This window comes from Piliocolobus tephrosceles, chromosome 2 (genome assembly GCF_002776525.5).
Source record: "Piliocolobus tephrosceles isolate RC106 chromosome 2, ASM277652v3, whole genome shotgun sequence".
In the NCBI taxonomy this organism is placed as follows: Eukaryota; Metazoa; Chordata; class Mammalia; order Primates; family Cercopithecidae; genus Piliocolobus; species Piliocolobus tephrosceles.
Genome location: NC_045435.1, coordinates 51,306,287 through 51,331,186, shown reverse-complemented (window position 1 = coordinate 51,331,186; position 24,900 = coordinate 51,306,287). Strand labels below are relative to the sequence as shown.

General features: G+C 51.6%; 2 protein-coding genes across 9 annotated transcripts; one reads left to right on the top strand and one right to left on the bottom strand.

The window, feature by feature from the left end:
• The first annotated feature begins 1,535 nt into the window (after positions 1 to 1,535).
• Positions 1,536 to 20,439, top strand: OGG1 (8-oxoguanine DNA glycosylase). Of its 7 annotated transcripts, none has more exons than XM_026447472.2 (7): positions 1,536 to 2,015; positions 2,534 to 2,781; positions 3,359 to 3,538; positions 6,496 to 6,677; positions 8,233 to 8,383; positions 8,529 to 8,578; positions 20,131 to 20,439. In XM_026447472.2, the coding sequence occupies exons 1-7, from the start codon at positions 1,879 to 1,881 to the stop codon at positions 20,203 to 20,205; spliced, it is 1,023 nt and encodes a 340-aa protein (XP_026303257.1). In that variant the 5' UTR covers positions 1,536 to 1,878; the 3' UTR covers positions 20,206 to 20,439. The 7 variants fall into 7 exon arrangements, 5 of the variants coding, with proteins under 5 accessions (XP_026303257.1, XP_023074274.1, XP_023074277.2 ...); XM_023218506.2 differs by lacking the exon at positions 20,131 to 20,439 and adding an exon at positions 8,840 to 9,189; XM_023218509.2 differs by lacking the exon at positions 20,131 to 20,439 and adding an exon at positions 8,802 to 9,189.
• Positions 9,126 to 22,714, bottom strand: CAMK1 (calcium/calmodulin dependent protein kinase I). 2 transcript variants are annotated; one of them, XM_026447476.2, is made up of 12 exons: positions 22,459 to 22,702; positions 20,332 to 20,446; positions 18,427 to 18,558; positions 15,130 to 15,204; positions 14,906 to 15,044; positions 13,331 to 13,457; positions 13,162 to 13,237; positions 12,357 to 12,469; positions 11,396 to 11,474; positions 11,212 to 11,299; positions 9,511 to 9,628; positions 9,126 to 9,403 (listed from the first exon to the last, which is right to left on the bottom strand). In XM_026447476.2, the coding sequence occupies exons 2-12, from the start codon at positions 20,412 to 20,414 to the stop codon at positions 9,321 to 9,323; spliced, it is 1,113 nt and encodes a 370-aa protein (XP_026303261.1). In that variant the 5' UTR covers positions 20,415 to 20,446; positions 22,459 to 22,702; the 3' UTR covers positions 9,126 to 9,320. The 2 variants fall into 2 exon arrangements, with proteins under 2 accessions (XP_026303261.1, XP_026303260.1); XM_026447475.2 differs by having other exon boundaries at positions 9,126 to 9,628; positions 22,459 to 22,714.
• Positions 22,715 to 24,900: the final 2,186 nt, after the last annotated feature.

Sequence of the window (24,900 nt, the reverse complement as noted above, 5' to 3'; positions counted from 1 at the left end):
GTCAACTGTTGATTCCTTCTTGGCCCTCAGAGGCCTGAAGTCCTTTGCCAATGGCATGGCCCAAGTGTTTCAGCATCACTGCAGCTGAGACCTTCCCCACTGCTTAACCGGAGACAGAGCAGGGATGGAGAGGGTTGCTGTTTGCTCACTCCCAACCTCGGCACCTTCATTCCAGACTCCACTGACATTTATTGAAGGAATGCGTTCCAAGTGCTAGGCGCCTGTGGGGTGGCATGCTTACAGATAGGAACGGTCACAGGAAGAAGGGGCGGCCCAGACCTTGCAGCCACTGAGAAGTGGCACAGACAATGATGGCATTGGTCTGATGTTGATTCCATGCTCACGGTATACACTGCTAGGTCTCTGGCTGGGATATAAGGGTCAATCCGCTGCAGATGTTGCTCTTTAAGAACTTGCAGTCTGGGCAGGGTGCGGTGGCTCACTCCTGTAATCCCAACACTTCAAGAGGCCGAGGCGGCTGGATCACGAGGTCAAGAGATCGAGACCATCCTGGCCAACATGTGAAACCCCGTCTCTACTAAAAATACAAAAATTAGTTGGGCGTGGTGGTGCACGCCTGTAGTCCCAGCAACTTGGGAGGCTGAAGCAGGAGAATCGCTTGAACCCGGGAGGCGGAGGTTGCAGTGAGCCGAGATCGCACCATCACACTCCAGCCCGGGCGACTGGGTGAGACTCCGTCTCAAAAAAAAAAACTTGCAGCCTGATAGTTAAGATACAGCAACCCCAAATCCCTATGCTAGAAGGTGAGAATGGCCCAGATAAAGTTCATATCTCTTAGCTCCCTGCTGTTTCACGTCATTCTCCAGAAGGGAAAACATTAAATAATCCATCCTCCTGCTCCAGGCGGCTGGACGAGGCTGGCTGCCTCAGGGCCACACACTGGGACTTGGACTCAACCTGATGGGCTTCTGGGCCCAGCCCCAGACAAACCCCCGGCACAGGCCCCATTCTGAGGAAAGCATGAGCAGATGGAGTATGGAAGGAACGAATGCCCAAGACAGCAGGCAGCAGCTGTGGCGGCCGGCGGGACAATCCGAGGAGACGCCTCTTAAGTCCTGAGGTCTCAGAGGACGCCTAAAGGCCTTGAAGGTGACAAACTTAGCGGGCGGGCGCAAAAGAGAATACTCTGGAGACACTTCCCGAGGGCTCTAGGGCCTGAGCTGTGTTCGCTCCGGTTCTTGGTGAAGATAGGGTTCGTGGGAGGTGGCCCAAGGAGGGCGAACGCCTAAGACTGGAGAGGCTCGGGGGACAACGGCTCTCGGAGGACAGGCTGGGAAAGGACGTGGCTTTGAAGACGGACAGCCCTGAGGAACCGCGGGGCGCCCGGATGGAACGCGTTAGCTCCCCGAGTGCAGACAATCCCGGTGGGGGAAAGGCCAACAGCGGGCAGACAGCCCAGTGCGCGCCAACCGCGCGGGCGCCTCGGAACGGCCCGCCCACCCTGATTTCTCATTGGCACCTCCCACCTCCTCCTCGGATTGGCTACCTCTAAGTCAAATGCGCGGTGCTTGAGCACTACTTCCGGTGGTGGCGTGGTCGGCCACTGGAGAACTCAGAAGAACACAGCTGTGCGCGCCCAGAGGCTCTGGGGGCGGGAGAGGATAAGTCGGAAGGAGGGGGCGGGACCTACACCTCAGGAAAGCCGGAGGATTGGGGCACGAAGCGGGGCTTTGGTGACCCGCAAAGGGCGAGGCATGCAGGAGGTGGAGGAATTAAGTGAAACGAGGAAGGTCGTTAATCAGGACCCTGTGGGCGAGGCCTTAAGGGGCGTGGTCCTTGTCTGGGCGGGGTCTTTGGGCGCCGACTAGGCCTGGTTCTGGGTGGGCGGGGCTGCTGTGGGAGGTGCCTGCTGTGGAAATGCCGGCCCGCGCGCTTCTGCCCAGGCGCCTGGGGCATCGTACTCTAGCCTCCGCTCCTACTCTGTGGGCCTCTATCCCGTGCCCTCGCTCTGAGCTGCGCCTGGACCTGGTTCTGCCTTCTGGACAGTCCTTCCGGTGAGTGACTGCGCCTGGGAAGCCCGTCCCCTGGGACTGGCTCCTGCCGCCTCAGCACTGCCCGGCCTGGGGTACAAAGGAATTTGGGGGGTGATGGAAGAAACCCCGGGGTACAAAAGAGGAAACAAGCACGGGTGGCCAGGCTGTTCCCTTTAATATGTCTGTGCAGTGATATTGTAAGGATTTAGCGGTATAACCAATGCAGAAGACAATAGTACTTGTTTTTCTTTTTTTGAGACAGCGTCTCACTCTATTGCCCAGGTAGGAATGCAGAGGCCCATTCCAGCCTCGACCCCCGGGCGCAGCCTCCCGAGTAGCTGGGAATACAGGTGTGTGCCATGCCCGGCTACATTTTTGTATTTTTTGTAGAGGTGAGGTTTCACCATGTTGCCCAGACTGGAGGATAGCACTTTTACTTGTATCAGTTTTGTACATGGAGCGATTTTAGGATGGGAGGGACCCCAAAGGGTGCAAGAAAGGAAATTGAGTGCCAAGGTTGTCGTGTGCCTGGGGCTTAGGTGGAGGGAGCAAAGTCCTGCACACTGGAGTGGTGTACTAGCGGATCAAGTATGGACACTGACTCAGACTGAGGAGCAGCTCCACTGCACTGTGTACCGAGGAGACAAGAGCCAGCCTGGCAGGCCCACACCAGACGAGCTGGAGGCCGTGCGCAAGTACTTCCAGCTAGATGTCACCCTGGCTCAACTGTATCACCACTGGGGTTCCGTGGACTCCCACTTCCAAGAGGTGGCTCAGAAATTCCAAGGTGAGTACAGGACCTGCGCTGGGGTTAGGGTTCTTGGACATAAGTTACTTCTCTATGACTCAGTTTTACCACCTGTAAAATGGGGATTATATCTACTTCATAGGCTTTTATGAGGATTTAAGGAACTAACACATGTAAAGTGCTTAGAATAATGCCAGGCACATAGTAATTATTGTTATCATTATTATTATCCTGCTAATCACCATAGTGAAGTGACAAGGATTGTGAGCCCATTCGTGGTTGTGTGACCTAGGGCAAGTGATTTCATTCATTCTGTAAATATATACAAAGCATCTGCTGTGTGCTTGGGGATACACCAATGAACAAAACGGACCCAAATGCCGGTCCTCATGGAGTTTACACTGTGGTCTCTTTATCTGTGGAGTGGGATGGTAACTCAGCCCTTACAAGATGCTATGAGGAATGAGAGGTCTGGTGTTGCTTTCTCTAATGGTGCTGACTCTCATTCTCCTGGGATCCTCCTGGAGTTTTGGTACCTAGGATCTGACCTGTGGGTGGGAAGAGGCCACACCCAACAGCAGGTACCTCTCCTACCTCCTGCATTTCTGGTCTCCAGGTGTGCGACTGCTGCGACAAGACCCCATCGAATGCCTTTTCTCTTTTATCTGTTCCTCCAACAACAATATCGCCCGCATCACTGGCATGGTGGAACGGCTGTGCCAGGCTTTTGGACCTCGGCTCATCCAGCTTGATGATGTCACCTACCATGGCTTCCCCAGCCTGCAGGCCCTGGCTGGTGAGTAGGTGGGTCCCCTGCCCCCAGGCCTCCATCAGCTTTCAAGATCTGTTCATTTTTCCCCTGGCTATCATCTCAAGGCTTCCTGCCTTACCAAACACTTCCCCCATCCAGAACTGCCCTGCCTGGTCTGATCAACTCCAGTTACTCATCCTCCCTGCGCATCCCTAAAATGCACCTCACTGGTCTGTGCTTTTTGCCTAGTGGGTTCAATGCCTCATCAGAAAAACATCTGTATACAATGTACAGTAGTTTGGGGTTAAGAGCATGCATTCTGGGGACAGACCCATGCCTGGTTCTGAACCCCAACTCTCACTTGGGCACATTATTTAGCATCTCTGTACTAAAGTTTCTTCATCTGTGAAACAGAATAATAATAGCACCTACCTATGCTATTATTGGAGTTGTCACGAGGGTTGAATAAAGGAATATACATACTGCACCTAGCGCAGTGTTTGGCACACAGGAAGTATATGTAAAATTCAGGTTGGTATCAGCTGGGTGCGGTGGCTCACGCCTGTAATCCCAGTGCTTTGGGAGGCCGAGGCAGGCGGATCACAAAGTCAGGAGATCAAGACCAACCTGGCTAACATGGTGAAACCCCATCTCCACTAAACATACAAAAAAATTAGCCGGTGTGGTGGTGGGCGCTTGTAGTCCCAGCTACTCGGGAGGCTGAGGCAGGAGAATGGTGTGAACCTGGGATGCGGAGCTTGCAGTGAGCCAAGGTCACGCCACTGCACTCCAGCCTGGGTGACAGAGCTAGACTCCTAAAAAAAAAAAAAAAAATCAAGCTGGTATCATTGTAGTGAACAGGATAGTTTTGCATCTAAGAACACATGTGTTCGTGTGTTCTTCACAGTAGCCCTGTAAGGCAAATGTTTTACAGAGGCAAGTGTATCAGTTGGCAGATATGAGAACCAAGCTAGGACAAGTGCTTGGGAACTGCATAGCAAAGAGACAGACTGCCTCAAAACAGGAGAATGTTTTTGGTGCTTAGAAACCCATTCCTGGCCGGGTGTGGTGGCTCACGCCTGTAATCCCAACACTTTGGGTGGTCGAGGCAGGCAGATCATCTGAGGTCAGGAGTTCAAGACCAGCCCGGCCAACATGGTGAAACGCCATCTCTACTAAAAATACAAAAATTAGCTGGGCGTGATGGCAGGCACCTGTAATCCCAGCTACCTGGGGGGTGAGGCAGGAGAATTGCTTGAACCTGGGAGCAGGAGGCTCCAGTGAACCAAGATCACGCCACTGCACTCCAGCCTGGTGACAGAGCGCGGTTCCATCTCAAACAAACAAAAAGAAACCTAGGCCGGGCACAGTGGCTCACACCAGTAATCCCAGCACTTTGGGAGGCCGAGGCGGGTGGATCACCTGAGGTCAGGAGTTAAAGATCAGACTGGCCAACCTGGTGAAACCCCGTCTCTACTAAAAATTCGCTGGGCATGGTGGCGGGTGCCTGTAATCCCAGCCTCTCAGGAGGCTGAGGCGGGAGAATCACTTGAACCTGGGAAGCAGAGGTTGCAGTGAGCCGAGATCATGTCATTGCACTCCAGCTTGGGCAACAGGGCGAGACTCCGTCTCAAAGAAAAGGAAAAAAAAAAAAAGAAACCTGGTCGAACACGGTGGCTCACGCCTGTAATCCCAGCACTTTGGGAGGCCGAGGCAGGTGGATGACGAGGTTAGGAGATCGAGACCATCCTGGCTAACACGGTGAAACCCCATCTCTACTAAAAATACAAAAAAATAGCTGGGCATGGTGACAGGCGCCTTTAGTCCCAGCTATTCTGGAGGCTGAGAGAGGAGAATGGCGTGAACCCGGGAGGCAAAGCTTTCCGTGAGCCGAGATCGCGCCACTGCACTCCAGCCTGGGCAACAGAGTGAGACTCCATCTCAAAAAAAAAAGAAACCTGTTCTTGAGTCTCAGCTCCTGGCTTAGTCATCAGACCTGAAGAAAGTCATTCACCTCTCCCGGCTTCTCTTAGCTTGTTTGTAGAATGGGAATAACAGATTCTATCTAGAAGGACTTCGTGGGTGAATAAAGCAATCATGAGGCAGTGTCGTGTAATGGATTAAGAGCATGGCGTTAGCCAAGTGTGGTAGCTCATGCCTATAATTTCAGCACTTTGGGAGCCCAAGGTGGGGGGATGGCTTGAGCCCAGGAGTTTGAGATCAGCCTGGGCAACATAGTGAGACTTCATTTCTACAAAAAATAAACAAAATTAACCAGGCATGGTGGCACAAGCCTGTAGTCTCAGCTACTCAGGAAGCTGAGGTGGGAGGATCGCTTGAGCCTAGGAGGTTGAGGCTGTAGTGAACTGAGATTGTGCCACTGCATTCCAGCCTGGGTGACAGAGCAAGACCCTGTGTCAAAAAAAAAAAAAGGAAAAACCACAGGTCTTGGTGTCCCAGACCTAGGTGCAAGATCTTATCTCCCCCATGTCCTTTAAGTAAGTTAACCTCTTCTAAGCCCTCATTTTCTCCACCTGTAAAATGGGAAAACAGCAGTACTGTCAATGGGGTTCTTAGGAAAAGTAAGCATGATAATATATCTGAAGTGTGTTGCCAGTGCTTGATGGCTAGCACTTAATCATAGAAGCTCTTGCTATACTGTGGTTATTTTTTTAGATCATGAGTATGAACACTCTTTTGGAAAGATTAAGGAACTCAGTTGGGGAGCTCCTCCAGGGCAGCAAGTCCTCAGTCCCTGAATTAGACTTGGGCTCCAGGGGCCAATTCATAGTAGGTGCTCAGAAAACATGTGTAGAGGGACAAGATCCAGGCCTTAACCCTTTCCCTTGCACATAAAAGTGTCCACTATCCTATAGAGGGTGGGGAGGTAGGAGGAGTACTTAGGAAAAGCACTCTTGTGAGGTGGAGAGCTCACTTACTAGCCCAAGGACAGGAAAAACTTGAAGATGCCTGATGCCTGCTCTCCTCCTCACTCCCCACAGGGCCAGAGGTGGAGGCTCATCTCAGGAAGCTGGGCCTGGGCTACCGTGCCCGCTACGTGAGTGCCAGTGCCCGAGCCATCCTGGAAGAACAGGGCGGGCTAGCCTGGCTGCAGCAGCTACGAGAGGCCTCCTATGAGGAGGCCCACAAGGCCCTCTGCACCCTGCCGGGAGTGGGCACCAAGGTGAGGCCCCAGAGGGTAGGAGCTACCCTCTCCACTGACACTTAAGAGGAGAGCAGGAAATGAGCCAAGCCTGGGAGCTGGGTGGAGGCTTGGCTTCCGGAGGCAGAGCAGGAAGGAGAAAGGATATAAGTAGATGTTTTATGAGAGAAAAAAGCAGAGTGCAGAAAGAATGGAAAGGATATAGCCCTTTGAATGAATTTCTAGAAAGACTGTTCAGATGCAACACATATATGCTGCTATATATATGCAGCAATTTCCAGAAGGAAATTGCAGGAAACTGAATAGTTTCCTTGGGGAAGACAAATGGGAAGATATTTCTCCTTTTCCTTTTTTGTTTGTTTGTTTTGGTAGAAACAGGCTCTTAACAATGTTGCCTAGGCTGGTCTTAAACTCTTGCCCTCTAGCAATGTTCCTGCTTTGCCCTCCCAAAGTGCTGGAATTACAGGGATGAGCCACTGCTCCTAGCCACATTTTGTTCCTTTCATAAAATTACATGTACTGACAAAACTTTTTGCTTGATGTCAATAGGGTTAACTGGCAATAAGATGATTGGAAATTAGGCATCTTTTTTTTTTTGGAGACAGAGTCTTGCTTTGTCGCCAGGCTGAAGTGCGGTGGCACAATCTCGGCTCACTGCAGCCTCCGCCTCCTGGGTTCAAGCGATTCTCCTGCCTCAATCTCTCGAGTAGCTGGGATTACAGACATGAGCCACCACACCCAGCTAATTTTTGTATTTTTAGTAGAGACGAGGTTTTACCATGTTGGACCAGGATGGTCTCAATCTGACCTCGTGATCCACCTACCTCGACCTCACAAAGTGCTGGGATTACAGGTGTGAGCCACCGCACCCAGCCTTTTTTTTCCTTCATACTTCTCTGTAGTTTAAAAAATGAATTTTTGCTTAAAGAATTTTTTTTGGTGGGCTTTGGACTACAGCCTAACATTAAATATTGTTTCTGCCTGTTCCCCAGCCATGTGACTTCAGCCAGGTCACTTCACCTTTCAGAGCCTCAGTTTTCTTGTCTGCAACATGGGTGTGGTAATACCTTCTTCCCAGGTTATAAGAACCTGGTAGAAGCTCTTACTACAGCAATTTCAGTGTATTCATAGGCCGGGCATGGTGGCTCATGCCTGTAATCCCAGCACTTTGGGAGGCCAAGGTGGGCGGATCACTTTAGGTCAGGAGTTCGAGACCAGGCTGGCCAACATGGTGAAACCCCATCTTTACTAAAAACACAAAAATTAGCCACACGTGGTGGTGCATGCCTGTAGTCCCAGTACTTGGGAGGCTGAAGTAGGAGAATTGCTTGAACCTGGGAGGCGGAGGTTGCCGTGAGCCGAGATTCCACCAGTGCACTCCAGCCTGGGCAACAGAGTGAGACTCCATCTCAAAAAAAAAAAAAGCATATTCATAAATAGTATCTGTTGATTGCGAATATAGAACAACAGTAACCCCAGAGTGAAGGAGAAAGCAGCTGGCTTTGGGGTTATAAGCAAGAAACTGGCCGGATGCTGCCCTTCTTCCACAAGGGCTCATTCTCTGTGTCTGTCAAAGGTGGCTGACTGCATCTGCCTGATGGCCCTAGACAAGCCCCAGGCTGTGCCCGTGGATGTCCATATATGGCAGATTGCCCAACGTGACTACAGCTGGCACCCTACCACGTCCCAGGCGAAGGGGCCAAGCCCCCAGAGCAACAAGGAACTGGGTGAGGAAAGTGGGCTGCAGGGGCTGGCAGGGGGCTGGTATGGTAGAAACCTCTCTTTCTCTCAGTCATCTCTCCCTCATACCCTACTTCTGTTGATGGGTCACAGAAGGGGTCAGATAATTTAGTCTCATCACTTCTGATTTAGGAAACTTTTTCCGGAACCTGTGGGGAGCTTACGCTGGCTGGGCCCAAGCGGTGAGTGTACCTTGGTTTCCTCTCCTCCAGCCCAGACCCCATAGGACTTCTCCTCCAGCCCTGACCCAGCAGACTCTTCCACCACCACTGCCCCAGGTGGCCCTAAAGGACTCTCCAGCCACCCCTGTCCCAACCCCAGTGGACTCTCATTGCCTTCGGCCCCATTCCCAAGGACTCTTCCACCTCCCAGCACTGTCACTAGTCCCACCAGCCCTGACCCCAGTGTACCCTCCTCCCCACACCGACTCCACCCTCATACAGGTGCTGTTCAGTGCCGACCTGCACCAATCCCGCCGTGCTCAGGAGCCACCAGCAAAGCGCAGAAAGGGTTCCAAAGGGCTGGAAGTCTAGATGGGGCACCCTGGACAAAGGAATTCCCCAAGCCCCTTCCCCTCCATTCCCCACTTCTCTCTCCCCATCCCCACCCAGTCTCATGTTGGGGAGGGGCCTCCCTGTGACCACCTCAAGGGCCAGGCAGCCCCAAATCAAGCAGTCAGTTTGCACAACAAGGTGGGCTGGGGGCTATCGGGGGAGACAGCACTAAGGATGGTTTTATCTTCTTCCCTTTATTACAAGAAGGAACAATAAAATAGAAATATTTGTATGGAAAATGCAGTGAGGAGTGGTAGGGAAGCAGGTGAGGAGGGGACAGGGCAGAGAAACTCCTGGTTCAGGGAGGGAAGGGGAGCAGACTGCCCCCAAGCCCTCCCACGCAGGGGATCCTGACCCGAGGTCCAGGGCCCTAGAGCTGGTGGGGCAGTGTGGGAGACAGTTCTGGGCCCGGCTCTACGCAGCAGTCTCGACAGCAACAGCCAGTTGCTGGCCCTGCATGGGAAGAGAGAACAGAGCTGGCTGGAGGGGCAGGCCCTCCACTTCAGCCCAGGTGCCTCTTTGTGGACCACCCATGCCATTCTGCAGAATCTGCTCCTCACCCCCAGCCACTGGTGTCAGCAGCTCCCCGTGGCTCGCCGTCTGCCCCTGCCCCTCCTGGCTGGTGCCTAGCTGCAGTTTCCTCATGTGCCGCACCACAGCTGTGGCATTGAAGGCTTGCTGTAGGGAGAGGGGAGAAAGGACTTTTGAGATAGTCAAGTCATGGGGCAGGGGTGCAGTGGGATTCTTGCAATTGTTCTGATATTTTCATTCAGGAGTTATTTTATTGATTCCCCTAAAGGCCCCCAAAAACCTCTACAAGGCTTTATTATATATTCACCCACACACACATGCACATATGTTAAATGTATGTGTATATATATATAAATAGAAACATAACTCTATAATTCATATTAATATGTAATAGCAAACACTGTAGCACTGTATGCCAGGTACTGGTCTAAGCACTTTACATAGTAATTCATTTAATCTTCATGAAAGTATTTGAGGTAGGTACTATTAATATAATTTTCAAAGGAGGAAACAGAGGCACAGAAAGCTGAAGTAACTTGCCCAGGTGTGTCTCTATTCAACATCACCTAGGTGTCCCACATACCCCTCAAATTCACCATGTCCAAAACTAAAACCATCCCCACAAAACATGTTTCTGTCCCTGTGATCACCATCTCAGTCATGGTACCACCACCGTCCACTCTGTTCCCAGCCACAATCTTGGGCCAGCCCTTGACATCTCTTTCCCCCAACATCCATTGCATCATCATGTCTTGTCAGTTTCACCTCCTAAATGACTCCTGGATCAACCACTGTTCTCTACCCCTGTTGATACTACTGTGGTCCAAACCCTTACCCTCTCCTGCCTGTATCTCTGCCACAGCCTCCTAATGGGTCACCTAGTCTTTATTCCATGCCATTCTCTGCATCCTGAGAGCTCTTTATTTTTTTTGAGGTAGAGTCTCACTTTGTCGCCCAGGCTGGAGTGCAGTGGCACGATCTCAGCTCACTGCAACCCCCATCTCTGAGGTTCAAGTAATTCTCCTACCTCAGCCCCCCGAGTAGCTGGGATTACAGGCACGCACCACCATGTGTGGCTAATTCTTGTATTTTTAGTAGAGACAGGGTTTTGCCGTGTTGGCCAGGCTGGTCTTGAACTCCTGACCTCAGGTGATCCGACCACCTCGGCCTCCCAGAGTGCTGGGATTACAGGTGTGAGCCACCATGCCTGGCCCTGAGAGCCCTTTCTATGTAGCAGATGCTTGCCTAAGATTCTTCTGGGGCTCCTCAGTGCCCTCAGGATCAAGTTGGTGCTCCTCTGTGGAATCTGAGGCCCTAAGAGGCCTGGCCCCTACCTGCTTCTCCAAATTGGGCTCCTGCCTCTGAGTCCCCTCAGCCCCTCCAGTCTGGCCAGGCTTAGCACTTGCACTTCCCGGAATGGCTGTAGATATTTTTCTGCTATGCCTCGCTAATTCCTACTTAACTGATAGCTCTGTCAAGTCATCACCACCTTTATAACCTTTCCCGGACCCCATTATAGACTTCTCCCTCTAGATTTGGAGGTGAGGGACCCTCTCTGGAATAGAGAAGGTGTTGGGAGTGTTGAATGAATGAATGAAGTCCTTCAGTAAGGATCCCTAAGCAGTCACCCTGTGCCCAACTTGGTGCTAGGTGCTGTGCGAGCTGAGCCTGGGTAGGGATGGGGAGGAGTCCTGGGGAGGCTGGGTCCAGAACTAGGGATATGGACTCACCTTCCACTTGCTCTTGGCAAAGTTCTTCTTGATCTGCTCACTCACCGACTGGTGGATATTCTTATCTAGAGCCGTATCTCCTGCAATCCTAGGATGGGGTTATGTGGTGGGTTGCCTATGAGGGCAGAGGCAGACCTGAGGGCCCCAAATCCCACCCCACCTCACAGCTTGTGTGAATTCTCACCATGGGTGCTGCAAGGCCTGCTCACAGGTGAATCTTTTCTCTGGGTCCTTCTCCATCAAGTGCCGGATGAAATCTTTGGCTAAACCCCCAAGACAAAAGCAAAGATAATGACAGCATGGTAGTGCCTGTGTACTCCCCAAGAGCATATGCACTCCCTTAGGTCTGACCCAGCATCAAAACAAAACAGAGGCCAAATCAGTCCATGCCGCACCCCACCCAACCTGTATTCTTCTTCAGACCCTCCCACCCCATGCCTTCCAGCTCTTTCCTGTCTCAAGAAAAACATGAGGCCGGGCACAGTGGCTCACGCCTGTAATCCCAGCACTTTGGGAGGCCAAGGCAGGTGGATCACGAGGTCAGGAGTTCAAGACCAGCCTGGCCAAGATGGTGAAACCTCGTTTCTACTAAAAATACAAAAAAATTAGCCAGGCGTGGTGGTGGGTGCCTGTAATCCCAGCTACTTGGGAGGCTGAGGCAGAGAATTGCTTGAACCTGGGAGGCAGAGGTTGCAGTGAGCCGAGATTGTGCTACTGCACTCCAGCCTGGGCAACAAAGCGAGACTCTGTCTCAAAAAAAAAAAAAAAAAAAAAAGTTGTTCTTGACTAATTTCAGTGCATTCACACCGATAAATGATAGTAGCTTCACAGGTTTGCTTCTTAATAGGGGGCACAAAAGGAGGATGAAAATGTTTATGGTGGTGTTTTAGACATCAGGAAGTCAATAGGGAAGAGGTATTTTCAAATAGACTGTGTTTGAAGATTGAACAAATGAATGCCTAGTTTCTCACTCTGGGAGCCAAGCAGAAGGAAGTACCCGGGGTAGGGTGTCTGGTCTTGAAGACAGCTCTTAGTGTGGCGCTGGAGAATCCGACAGAAGGAAGGCAGGAGGGAGACCGCCCCCAAAGCAGGTGAGGGAGGGACCAGAGGCGGGGCCCAGGGGAAAAAGGCAAAGCCCCAAATACCAGAGTCAGAGATGTCGTCCCAGTAAGGAGAGTCAAATTCGTACTCGGCCTTCAAAATCTGTTCAAAGAGTTTGGCATCATTCTCATCATAGAAGGGGGGATAACCGCAGAGCCTGGGCAGGGAGAAACTTATCCTCATTTCCACTTTCATTGACTCCGGGGTGGAGCACTGGGGCAGTCTCAGGGGTCAGGCAGGACCCACGGAAGGAGTTCCCCCTTTATAAACTCTACCAGCCCTGTCTGCTCACTCCCGTTCTAGTTATGTTGTCCTTTCTGTTCCTTGAATGTACCGCCATCTTGCCCTCCTCAGGGCCTTTGCACTTGCCATTGCCTCTGCCTATGCTACTCTTTCCTCACACCTCCAATGTCTGGCTCCCTCACCACTTGGACATCCCCTCCACAGCGAGCCCTCCCCTGACCTCCCTACTGAAATGGCATCACCCCTGTCTCCCTATTCCTGCTTGGTTTTTCTCCACAGTATGTATTTTTATCACCTGATGTTATTTTGTAGATTTATTTACTTGTTGATTGTCTTCCCTACTAGAAAGAGAGTCAGCTCCCTGAGGGCAGGCACTTTTGTCTGGTTTGTTCTGTGCTAAATTTACTCCAGTGCTTGGCACAGTGCTTGAAACATAGTATCTATTGAATGAAGTAATATTCCTAATTGATTGGTGGAAGGAAGGGAAGAAGGGAAAAGAAGAAGGGAAGGGAAGCAGAGGGAGGGCGGGCAGAGGGAGGAAGAGAGGAAAGCAGGCCAGAGGACAAACTCTGGAGCCATAGCCTACCATGGCCAAGCCCCACTTACAGGATGTAGGCGATGACACCTATGGACCAGCAATCCACAGCCTTGCTGTAGGGCTTCTGGGCCAGGACCTCAGGGGCTGTGGAGGGAAGAGGACATGGTGGTGACAAATCTCTGCCCTTCAGCTCCTGGTTCCCCCACCATCACAGCCCCAACCCAGGGCCCTCCGCACCCACGTATCCCGGAGTTCCGCAGGCGGTGGAGAGCACACTGCCCGGGTCCTCCATCTTGGAGAGGCCAAAGTCGGAGATCATTATTTTGGAGTCTTCATCCAGGCTGTAGTACAGCAGATTCTCTGGCTTGTAGGGCAGGAGGGAAGGGAAGGGGCAATCAGAGATGGTTAGAGGCTAGTAGAACCTTCTGCCTCTCCAAGCACCTTCTGAGAAATAATAGATCCCCCAAAAGCCACTGTGGCTTCATGGCTGCCATAAGAAAATCAAGAAAGTTCTCAAGAAGGCCAAAAATTCCAGAAAGGACAAGGCCCAAGAGGGTGTGGGAGGCAACTTTCTATAAACCTCAGATGTGCACTGTAAAGCCCTAAAGAAATGTTTGGGCCGGGCGCGGTGGCTCAAGCCTGTAATCCCAGCACTTTGGGAGGCCGAGACGGGCGGATCACGAGGTCAGGAGTTCAAGACCATCCTGGCTAACACGGTGAAACCCCATCTCTACTAAAAAATACAAAAAGCTAGCCGGGCGAGGTGGCTGGCGCCTGTAGTCCCAGCTACTCGGGAGGCTGAGGCAGGAGAATGGTGTAAACCCGGGAGGCGGAGCTTGCAGTGAGCTGAGATCCGGCCACTGCACTCCAGCCCGGGCGACAGAGCGAGACTCCGTCTCAAAAAAAAAAAAAAAAAAAAAAAAGAAATGTTTGAATGCCTACTTTATGCCAGACCCTGGATTAGTGCTTGATTTCATGTCATCCTCACTGCATCCCTGCTAGGCCAGTCTGAATAATCCCACCTAACAGATGAGGAAACTAATGCTTTCGGAGGCAAAGTGACTCACCCAAGAACCCACAGTTAGGGAGTAGCAGGGCCAGAATTCAAAGCCAGGCATGTGCCCTTCTCTTAGACCGAATTGAGATGTACTGCTAAATGTGAGCCCCATCGCTGTTTCTGAGGAACAGGATTTCAGGGATTTCTGGCTTTTTTCTTTATGTTTTGCTGTCCCATCCAAGTTTTCTACAAAAGGGGAATAGGATTTTTTGTTTTTATTTTATTTTTATTTTTTGAGATGGAGTCTCGCTCTGTCGCCCAGGCTGGAGTGCAATGGCACAGTCTCAGCTTATGCAACCTCCGCCTCCTGGGTTCAAGTGATTCTCCTGCCTCAGCCTCCCTAGTAGCTGGGATGGCACCCGCCACCATGCCCGGCTAATTTTTGTATTTTTGGCAGAGACAGGGTTTTGCCAGGCTGGTCTCGAACTCCTGACCTCAGGTGATCCGCCCGTCTCTGCCTCCTGAAGTGCTGGGATTACAGGCGTGAGCCACCATGCCTGGTCAGATTTTTTTTCTTTTAATCAGAAAAATATATAAAATGTTATTTGGATAAAATGCCAGCACAATTCACTCGTGTTCTTTTTAGTATCTGGACTAGAATAGGAGGAGGCAATTTAAGGGTTACAAGATCCACTTTGTAGATGGAAATCCAAGGCTCAGTGAGGGGGTGAAAGTTGCCCAAGGTCGGACAGTTTGGGGTTTGCAAAGGCCCCACCCCTGGGTACCCCAGCTCACCACACCCCCTCGAGCCCCACCTTGAGATCCCGGTGTACAATGCCCAGGTCATGTAGGTATTTCACAGCATCCAGCACCTGGAAGATGAGGCGGCTGGCGTCCCGCTCCGTGTAGAAGCCTTTTTCCACAATACGGTCAAAGAGTTCCCCACCCGACACCCTGCAGCAGGGATAGGGCAGTCTGGCAAAGAGGGTTGGGACGGCAGGGAGAGGTGTGTGGGGGTGGGCGGAGGTGGGCCACTCACAGCTGCATGATGAGGTAGAGGTGGCCCCCACTCTCATAGATGTCATCCAGGGCTACAATGTTGGGGTGCTTAATCCTGAAAGGAGAAATGAGGTGGTTTAGCCAGGCATGGCGGTGTGCACCTGTAGTCCAGGCTACTTAAACTTGGGAGGCTGAGGCAGGAGGATCACTTGGCCCTAGCAGTTCGAAGCTGCAGTCTGTTATGATTGCACCTGTGAATAGCCACTGCACTCCAGCCTGGACAACAGAATAACACCCTGTCTCAAAAGAAAAAAAAAAAAAAAAGCAGTGGTTTAGAGCTCAGGACAGCTACCCCCGACCAGGTACCTGCAAACCTGGGTAGGACAAACCAAGGATGTAGGCCCCAAAGGGGAAAGCTGGCTTACCATGGTTTATTACTATTTCTTGGAAGGTGAGAGAGCAGAGGGATAAACACTGGGCTCTGGCATACACAAACCTGGGTCCAAATCCTGCCCCTGTCACATGCTACATGGGTGCTGATCTTTTTACCAGTGAGCCACTGCACCCAGCCTGATACATGCCTGTTAGTTTTCTGACTGGGCACGGAGGCTCACGCCTGTAATCCCAGCACTTCAGGTGGCCGAGGCAGGCGGATCACTTGAGGTCAGGAGTTTGAGACCAGCCTGGCCAACATGGTGAAACCCCATCTCTACTAAAAATACAAAAATTAGCTGGGCACGGTGGCACATGCCTGTAATCCTAGCTACTTGTGAGGCTGAGGCAGGAGAATTGCTTAAACCTGGGAAACTGAGGTTGCAGTGAGCCGAGATCATGCCATTGCACTCCAGCCTGGGCAACAAGAGCAAAACTCCATCTCAAAACAATGAAAAATAAAATAATTGTCTTTGTTTACATGTTTGTCAGCCTCCCCTACCAGACATATGCTCCCCGAATCCAGAGGCTTTGTCTTGCATGCCACTGTTCCTCCAGCACCTGGTACAGGGTAGGTGCTAGATTTAATGTAACCTCTCTGAGCCTCAGTTTCTTCATCTATAAAATAAAGCGAATGGTAGTACTTCCCTCAAAGAGTTGGAGTGAGGATCATGTGAGATCATGCAGGTAAGGTGCTTGGCACAGCGCATGGCACACAGTAAATATTCATAAGTGGGCTGGGCGCGGTGGCTCACGCCTGTAATCCCGGCACTTTGGGAGGCTGAGGCAGGTGGATCATGAGGTCACGAGATTAAGACCATCCTAGTGAACACAGTGAAACCCTGTCTCTACTAAAAATACAAAAATATTAGCCGGGCGTAGTGGCGGGCGCCTGTACTCCCAGCTACTCAGGAGGCTGAGGCAGGAGAATGGCGTGAACCCAGGAGGCGGAGCTTGCAGTGAGCAGAGATTGCGCCACTGTACTCCAGCCTGGGTGACAGAGCGAGACTCCGTCGAAAAAAAAAAAAAACGAAAAAAAAAAAACTTGTAAGTGAAACAGTAATGGTAATTGATTTTTTCTTTTTTTGTTTTTTGTTTTTGAGACGGAGTTTTACTCTTGTAGCCCAGCTGCAGTGTTGCCCAGGCTGGAGGCATGATCTTGGCTCATCGCAACTTCTGCCTCCTGGGTTCAAGGGATTCTTCTTTCTCAGCCTCTCAAGTAGCTGGGATTACAGGCATGCACCACCACGCCTGGCTAATTTTGTATTTTTAGTAGAGACGTAGTTTCTCCATGTTGGTCAGGCTGATCTGGAACTCCCCACCTCAGGCAATCCACCCGCTTCAGCCTCGCAAAGTGCTGGGATTACAGGCATGAGCCACCGCACCTGGCCTTTTTTTTTTTTTTTTTTTTTTTTTGAGACAGAGGTTTTCTCTTGTTGCCCAGGCAGGAGTGCAATGAATGGCGTGATCTCGGCTCACCGCAACCTCCACTCTTGGATTTAAGCAATTTTGCTGCCTCAGCCTCCCAAGTAGCTGGGATTACAGGCATGTGCCACCACGCCCAGCTGATTTTGTATTTTTAGTAGAGACAGGGTTTCTCCATGTTGGTCAGATGATAATTGATCTCGATGATGAGGAAGGTTTAGCTCTGCTACAGACTTTCCATGTGACTGTATACAAATCCGCTCTGCTACAGACTTTCCATGTGACTATACAAATCCCTTGTCTTCTCTGGGTCTCAGTAGAAATGCTCTGCCCAGGAGTTGGGTGCGGTGGCTCATGCCTAGCACTTTGGGAGGCCGAGGCGGGTGGATCACCTGAGGTCAGGAGTTTGAGACCAGCCTGGCCAACATAGCGAAACCCTATCTCTACTAAAAATACAAAATTGGCCGGGCGTGGTGGCAGGTGCCTGTAGTCCCAGCTACTAGGTAGGCTGAGGCAAGAGAATAACTTGAATCCAAGAGGCAGAGATTGCAGTGAGCCAAGATTTTGTCACTGCATTCCAGCCGGGGCAACAGAGTAAGACTCCATCTCAAAAAAAAAACAAAAAACAAAAAACGTTATCTGCCCAGGGTGGTTGGAAACTCAGGGGAGAGATTAGCAGTGATTCTCTGTAAGTTTTCCAGTGAGGACAGGAGGTTTCTTTTTTTTTTTTTGAGATGGAGTCTCGCTCCGTCGCCCAGGCTGGAGTGCAGTGGCCGGATCTCAGCTCACTGCAAGCTCCGCCTCCCGGGTTCACGCCATTCTCCTGCCTCAGCCTCCCGAGTAGCTGGGACTACAGGCGCCCGCTACCTCGCCTGGCTAGTTTTTTTTTTTTTTTGTATTTTTTTTAGTAGAGACGGGGTTTCACCAGGTTAGCCAGGATGGTCTCGATCTCCTGACCTCGTGATCCGCCCGTCTCGGCCTCCCAAAGTGCTGGGATTACAGGCTTGAGCCACCGCACCCGGCCAAGGACAGGAGGTTTCATACCAGCATGAGCAATTCATAGACCAGCTGGTTGTGGATTTAGTCAGGGGGTCAGCAGACAGTCATTTTTAAACTTGCTGAGTGGCTTTAATATGTTAGGAGAACTTGAGGTAGGTCCAGAGACAACACCAACTGAGATATGTGGGTCCAAGCCATGTTCAGGATGGATCTTTACACCTGATTGAACAGTTAAACCCCTGTTACTAAGCCCTGGCATCTCCATCACATCTGTCATGTTAGCTGTTGTGCCAGGCACTTGAAATAAAGGACTTCTGATGTTCCCCACAACCCTGCCAAGTGGAAATTGTGATCCCCATTTTATGAATGAGCAATTTAAGGCTTAGAGAGTTTAAATGTTTTGTCCAAAGCAGGGAAGGAGGAGAATGGGAGGGTCAAGGCAGGGTCAGCTTGGGGCAGGGAAAGGCTGTGGCCCACGCACTTGTGCAGGACAGCAATCTCATTCTCCATGCTGCCTTCCTTGCCCTCCAGGGCCTTCTTGGCAATGCATTTGATGGCCACCAGCTTCTGCGTCCTTTTATCTTCTGCCAGGATCACCTCCGAGAAGGCCCCCCTATGGGGAGAGGGGATTTATAAGGTGAAGAACTGGAACCCCAGCTTCCCTCCAGCCTCTCCTCCATTCCCCATGGGTTCTGTGACCACTACTGGACCAGGGATGTGGATGACCCTCTCCTAGTCACTCATCTATCCCCTGGCTCCAGAGGTGGTCACATGACCCAGGCCTGGCCAAAGTAGTCTCTCCCCTGGCCACAGTAATTTGTCATGTGATGCAAGCCAGATTCCTAGCACTTTGAGAATGAGGCTGCTGCTGAGCTGGTAGGATGTAAGTCTGGAGCTAATGACGATCATCTTTGTCACCACTTGGGGACAGCCTGCTTGGGAATGAAATTAACACAAAGGAAGTCCAACCTGAGAAATGGCCAAAGACATTTCCTGATAACATTATGTGGCCCTCTGGATCCAGCCATGCCTGAAGTCTACCCCTGAGCTTTTTGATTTTGTGTGCAGTTGGTTCATCCCTTTTTCTGCTAATTTGAGTCATGGCTAATTTAACACCTTAAAGAACCATCAGCATCACCTGGGAACTTTTTTAGAAATGCAAAATCTCTACTGCTTTGGATCCTATGTCAAAAAAAAAAGAAAAAAAAGAAAAGAAAAGAAAAGAAATGCAAAACTTTAGGCCCTGCCCCAGATTTACTAAATCAGAATCTGCAGTTTAATAAAATCCTCAGGTGATTTGTATGCTCATTGAACTTTAAGAAGCAGTGCTCTAGAACAAGCTCTTAAAAAGGAACAAATAAACTCATTTAACTAAAGTTAACTGATTAAGGAGGATTTACTAGGGTATTGTTTCCACATCTGTTTGCTTTCTCTGGGAGAATAAGAAGTCATAAGTCAAAGAAAGGCATCTCTCATGGTGAAATTTCAATCCTCAGGGATAGTTACTGTAGTAACCTCATCACTGGTTTCCAGTCCTGTCCTCCTCCAGTTTACCCTCCAAGCTGTGGCCAGAGTGACTGTCCTGAATTGCACACCTGCCAAAGTCTTAAGTGTCTCCCGGTGGCCTATGGAACAATATCCAGCCTCCCTGACCTGGCTTCCAAGACCCTACACAAACTGTTCCACTTTCATCTCCAGCCTTTTTTCCCACTCTTCCCCCAGCCTCTGATTTTAAGCTCCACCACACTCTGCCTCTTTCCACATAGAACCATGCCTCTAAGCCTTTGTTTATGTGATTCCTTCTGCCTGGAATGCCCTTCTTCCTCTCTGACAGGTGCACACCTACCCATCCTTCAGTCCCCAGCTCTAATGCCCCATTCTCCAGGAAGTTTCCCCCCAGGCAGAAGGCACAGCTCTCTCTGGGCTCCACAAAGCCCTCAATCCCAACCTTAATTGGAGCACAGCACACACCCTGTTGTCATTTTCTGTGGGTCTGTCTCTTGCACATGTCTGGGATCAACTTGAAGGACAGAGACCAGGTTTGAGTTATTTCTGCATTCCCAGCACCAAGAACAGAGCCATCCCCAGCCTCAGTTCCCAAACCTAGGCCAGAACGCCTAGCTCTTGGCAGCAGGTTAGATGGACTGACTGGCACCTTCATTCTCCCAACTTCTTTCTCTTCAAGAACCCAGGACTATTGGAAGAGCAGGCCCTGTCCCACCCATTGTCATCCAGAAGTGAAAAGCTGGGGACAGTTTAGGCCCTAGATAGTGCTGCCACGGGGCCTGGGCTATGGGAAACAGGAAGCATTAATTGACCAGAGGAAGCACCACCCTGGACTCAGCCTCCCCCAGCTATCCAGCACCCAATCCTGCCCTGGACTCACGTGCCCAGAACATCTCGGAAGTCGTAAATGTCCCTAATGTCTTCTGCCTGCTTCCACTTGGGGCCTTCCACTGCCCCCGGCATGGCCCACTGCCCCCCGGCCACAGCCAGGGCTCCTGCAAGGACAATGGAAGGAGGAGACTTAGCAGAGCCCAGCCTTCTGTCTGGGAATTTGCTACAGGCCCCATTCAGTCATTCAACCTGCATTTATTCATCCTTGATTCATCCATTTGACAAAATCATTCAACAAACATTCATTTGTTTATTCAACATTCGGCAAATTCTCGTGCCTAGAGAAAAACCTTTCACAGTGGCAGCAAAATTCTTTATTTAACAAAGTCATGCATTCATTAATTCATTCATTTATTCTAGTTCACTTCCCAGTTTTCCCCCTCTCCAAATCCAAGCACCTAGGGAAACCCTGACCTCTGCAGTACAACAGATAAACCCCCAGAGCAGCTGGTAGAAGCCTGGAGGATCCCCCTGTTCCCACAACTAGTGATGTCCCCACCCCACCCTGGGGATTGCTGGGGTGTCTCCTCTCCCTCCTCCTCCTCCCCACCCCCACCCCCGGCCCGCAGCCTGGGCTTCCAGCAATATCTCAGCCACGTTTTTAAATAGCTCTTTCTGCACTGTTCCCACAGCAACAACAGCCACAGCTGGAGCTCCCCAGACCTCTCCCTCCTGACTCCCCATCTGGGTCCCGGGAGCCTGAGAAGTGATCCTACTCACTCTGTCCCTTCCTGGCCCCATCTAACCCTATCCAGCCTGGCCCTTCCCTGCTGAAGTCTGTCTCATCCAGCAGGAGAGGGTGGGAGTTCTCTCCCATTTATCAGATGAAGAATGGGGAGACTGAGGTTGGAGTTAGGTAGAGGCTGGCTCCAGAGGCCCAAATGACACCTGGCCTGGGGCCCCCAGCTAAGCTTGCTGAGGGCAAAGCCCATGGAATGGCCTTGGCTGGTACTTCCAATATGAAGCCAGAATGGGCCCCATTCAAAAAAAACAGCCTCCCAACCCATCCACAGAGGATGAGGCCAAAATAGAGCCCAGCATGCTTTGTGACCTCAGGGAGAGTACTTTCCTTCTCTTTTTCTCTAAGGGAGAATGAGGAGCGGTGCCCTGACTAGGGCCTCTGATGTGAGATTCCACTCCTGGAACAGGACCTTTTTCCCAGGGGACCCTGCCCACCCATCCCAGGGGCAGAATCTTCTAGGAAAGGCGACTTGAGCTCTAGAGGCAAAGTCTGAAACCCACATGGAGGCCTACCAAATACAACCGTCAGAGATCCACACACATCCCTCTAGCAGACACGCCACGCCAAGCCCCCTCCACAGCCCTGAACTCAACACCTGCCTCCCAGATCCAGTACACCTCGTATCCAGATCCTGGGACACCTGATCATACATGTACTCCCAGACATCAGCACACATGTCCACACCACACAGTGCCCCAGACAGCCCTACACCCGGACACCTGCCTGTCCGTCCAAACATCTCTCACCCAGCTCCCTCTTACACCCCAAAACACACATCCACCCACACCCACACAAGATGACACCCAGACGCACACAGACCCTCCAGCTCCTCTGCCCCATCCCCTGGAAGCTCCTATATTCCAAACCAAACCCCAACTCCTTACACACCTAACTCCAAACATCCTCAACACACAATTGTACACCCCCTCCTAACTCTGACTTAAGACCCTGAGAGCCAAATACCAGCACACAAAACACGTGGACACCCCTCTGGAACAAAAAACACACAGATTCCCAGATCCCCCACCCATGTCTGACCCACACGCCTGTCCTAAGACTGTACACTCCACAAGCCCCCCCGCCCCCATGGATACCTCCAAATGCCCACGCCCTTCCACAGTCAGGCCCAGCTGAAGGCGCTCACACAGGCCCCCTTCTCTGTTACCCAATCAGTGTCCCATGGGCCTGCCTGGCACCTGCTGGGCCTGGGGCAGAGGTGGAGGAGAAAGGCCCAGCCCTGCCTGCCCCTCAGGGTCCAGCCCGCCCGGGAGGGTGCCCAGTGGCCACTCCTTGGGAAAGGATACCCAGAGGCTAGGGGCTCCTACCGCCCCCCCGCGGCGCCCAGGGGTGCAGGGATGGGTGGGCCGGCTGTACCTGCGGCTGCCCCGCCGCGGGGCTGGCTGGGAGGCCCGCGGTGGTTGGCGCCGAGCTCTGGCCGCGGTCCTCACCGCTGCGCGCCTGGGCCACCCGCCCGCTCTCTCGCTGGGGCTGGGGCTGGGGCTGGGGCTCGGTGGCTCTCTCCGCCCGCCTGCGGCTCTGATGTCAGTGGAGGAGGAGCCTGCGGCGGAGGGACCCGGGATTGGGAGGCGAGGCGCCGCTCCAGGTCTGGGAAGGGGCACGGGTGGAGGCCACCTCCCTGGTTCTGGTCAGAGATCTCCTGCTAGACGCTTCCCGCCCTTGGTCTTAAGCGGGGCTGCATTTCACAGAGGGGACAAGTGAGGCCCAGAGAGATGATTTTCAAATCAGCAGGTGGTCGGAAGCAAAGCAGGATTTGAACCCCGTCTGTCTGAAGCTAGAGGCCGGCCAAACTCACCCTGTGGCCTGGTGGGTTCTCTTTCAGATCAGTTCTGCGACCTCCCTTAGGGCTCTGTCGCCCTTCACCTCTCCCACTCCTCCTGTGCCCTGAGGGAAACAAGTCCTCGGAACTGCAAGGGAGTCTGGTGGGGGTCGGGGGAGTGAGGGAGTGGGAAAAGACCGGGCAAGACTAGGCAATGAAGAGAGTGAAGGCGGTGTGGGGTGGGGGCCCCACTTGACAGGTGGGAAGACTGAGGTCCAGGTTCCTCAGCAAGCTGGAGCCCAGGCTTCAGCCCCAGACACTTGCTCCTCAGAGCGGATGGTGGTGCCCAGAGGTATTGGGGGCAGAGGGAAGTGGGGAGGAGGAAGTTAAATCGGGATCCTAAAGGAAACAGGCCAAAACGGACCGATATATCACGTGACTGGCCGGGCTCCAGGGGCCAGGTTAGGGGAGGTGGGGGACAGAGTCTGCAACTAGGACGGCAGGCAGGGGGCCAAAGGTTGACTTGCGCAAGGCATTCCTTGGGAAGAAATTTGGTGCGGGTGGCAGAGGGAGCAACTCGCAGGAATTGGGGATGGGGCTGGACTGAGGGCAGCCAGTGGAGGCACGGTGCTTGGGACCCCACTCCACCTCCAAGGATCCCCAAGTGCCACTCCCTACTCCTGAATTCCTGCATAGTCCAGCTGCGGATGGGTAGAGAACAGTGCTTACGCCCAACTCATTTCCATTTTCTTTCTTTCTCTTTCTTTCTTCCTTTTTTTTCTTTTCTTTCCTTTTTTTTTTTTTTTTTTTAAAGACAGGGTCTTGCTCTGTCACCCAGGCTGGAGTGCAATGGCATGATCATGGTCCACTGCAACCTCAAACTCCTGGGCTCAAGTCATCCTCCTACCTCAGCCTCCCATGTAGATGGGACTACAGGTGCATGCCACTGCACCTGGCTAACTTTTTTATTTCTTGTAGAGATGGGAGGTCTCACCATATTGCCCAGGCTGATCTCAAACTCCTGGGCTCAAGCAATCCTCCCCAGTCAGCTTCCCAAAGTGCTGGAATTACAGGCATGAGCCACTGCACCTGGCCAATTTATTATGCCAGTTTTACAGATGAGAGAGGAAGATAGCTGAGGTTCCTAGAAAGGCTTTGGAGTCTAACTGATTTGATCAAGCTTTGCCTCTCGGAACCTCAGTTCCTTACTCGGGAACATGATAATATTGATGATTGACTCAGAGTTCTGAGAATTCTATGAGATAATGACATGAAGTGCCTAGAACACTATTCAAAACATGAGAGCTAGACTCAGTGTAAACTGAGGCTCAGAGACAGGACTTGATTTGGCCAGGGACGAGGGGTTAAGGGATCCCTCTTCCAAATCTCAGTATCTCAGACTCCGTAGTTCATGGAAAAATACATTTCCTGCTCAGGGCTGAGCCCCCACTCTCCCCTGTACCTGCCAAGCACACCCACTGAGCTAGGGGTTCTTTTACCACAAATTCCTGTTCATCTTGATGACAACACCCCCTGGGTGATAAGATGACCTCTGTCCTTTTGAGGACTTGTACAACTTCTTCTTCTTTTTTTTTTTTTTTTTTTGAGACAGAGTCTCCCTCTGTTGCCCAGGCTGAAGTGCAGTGGTGCCACCTCACCTCACTGCAACCTCCACCTCCCGGGTTCAAGCAGTTCTCCTGCCTCAGCCTCCCAAGTAGCTGGGACTACAGGCGTGAACCAGCACGCCCAACTAATTTTTGTATTTTTAGTAGAAATGGGGTTTCACCATGTTGGTCAGGCTGGTCTCGAACTGCTGACCTCAGGTGATCCACTCGCCTCAGCCTCCCAAAGTGCTGGGATTACAGGCATGAGCCACCGCACCCAGCCTATTACTTTTTTTTTTTTTAACTTTCTTTCAAAAAGTGAAAACCCTACCCTACTCCAAAATGGTAGGCAACAATGAAAGGCAAACTTCAGACTGGGGAAATGTTTTATAGACAATGGCTTAATATTCTTATTATATAAACAACACACAGAAT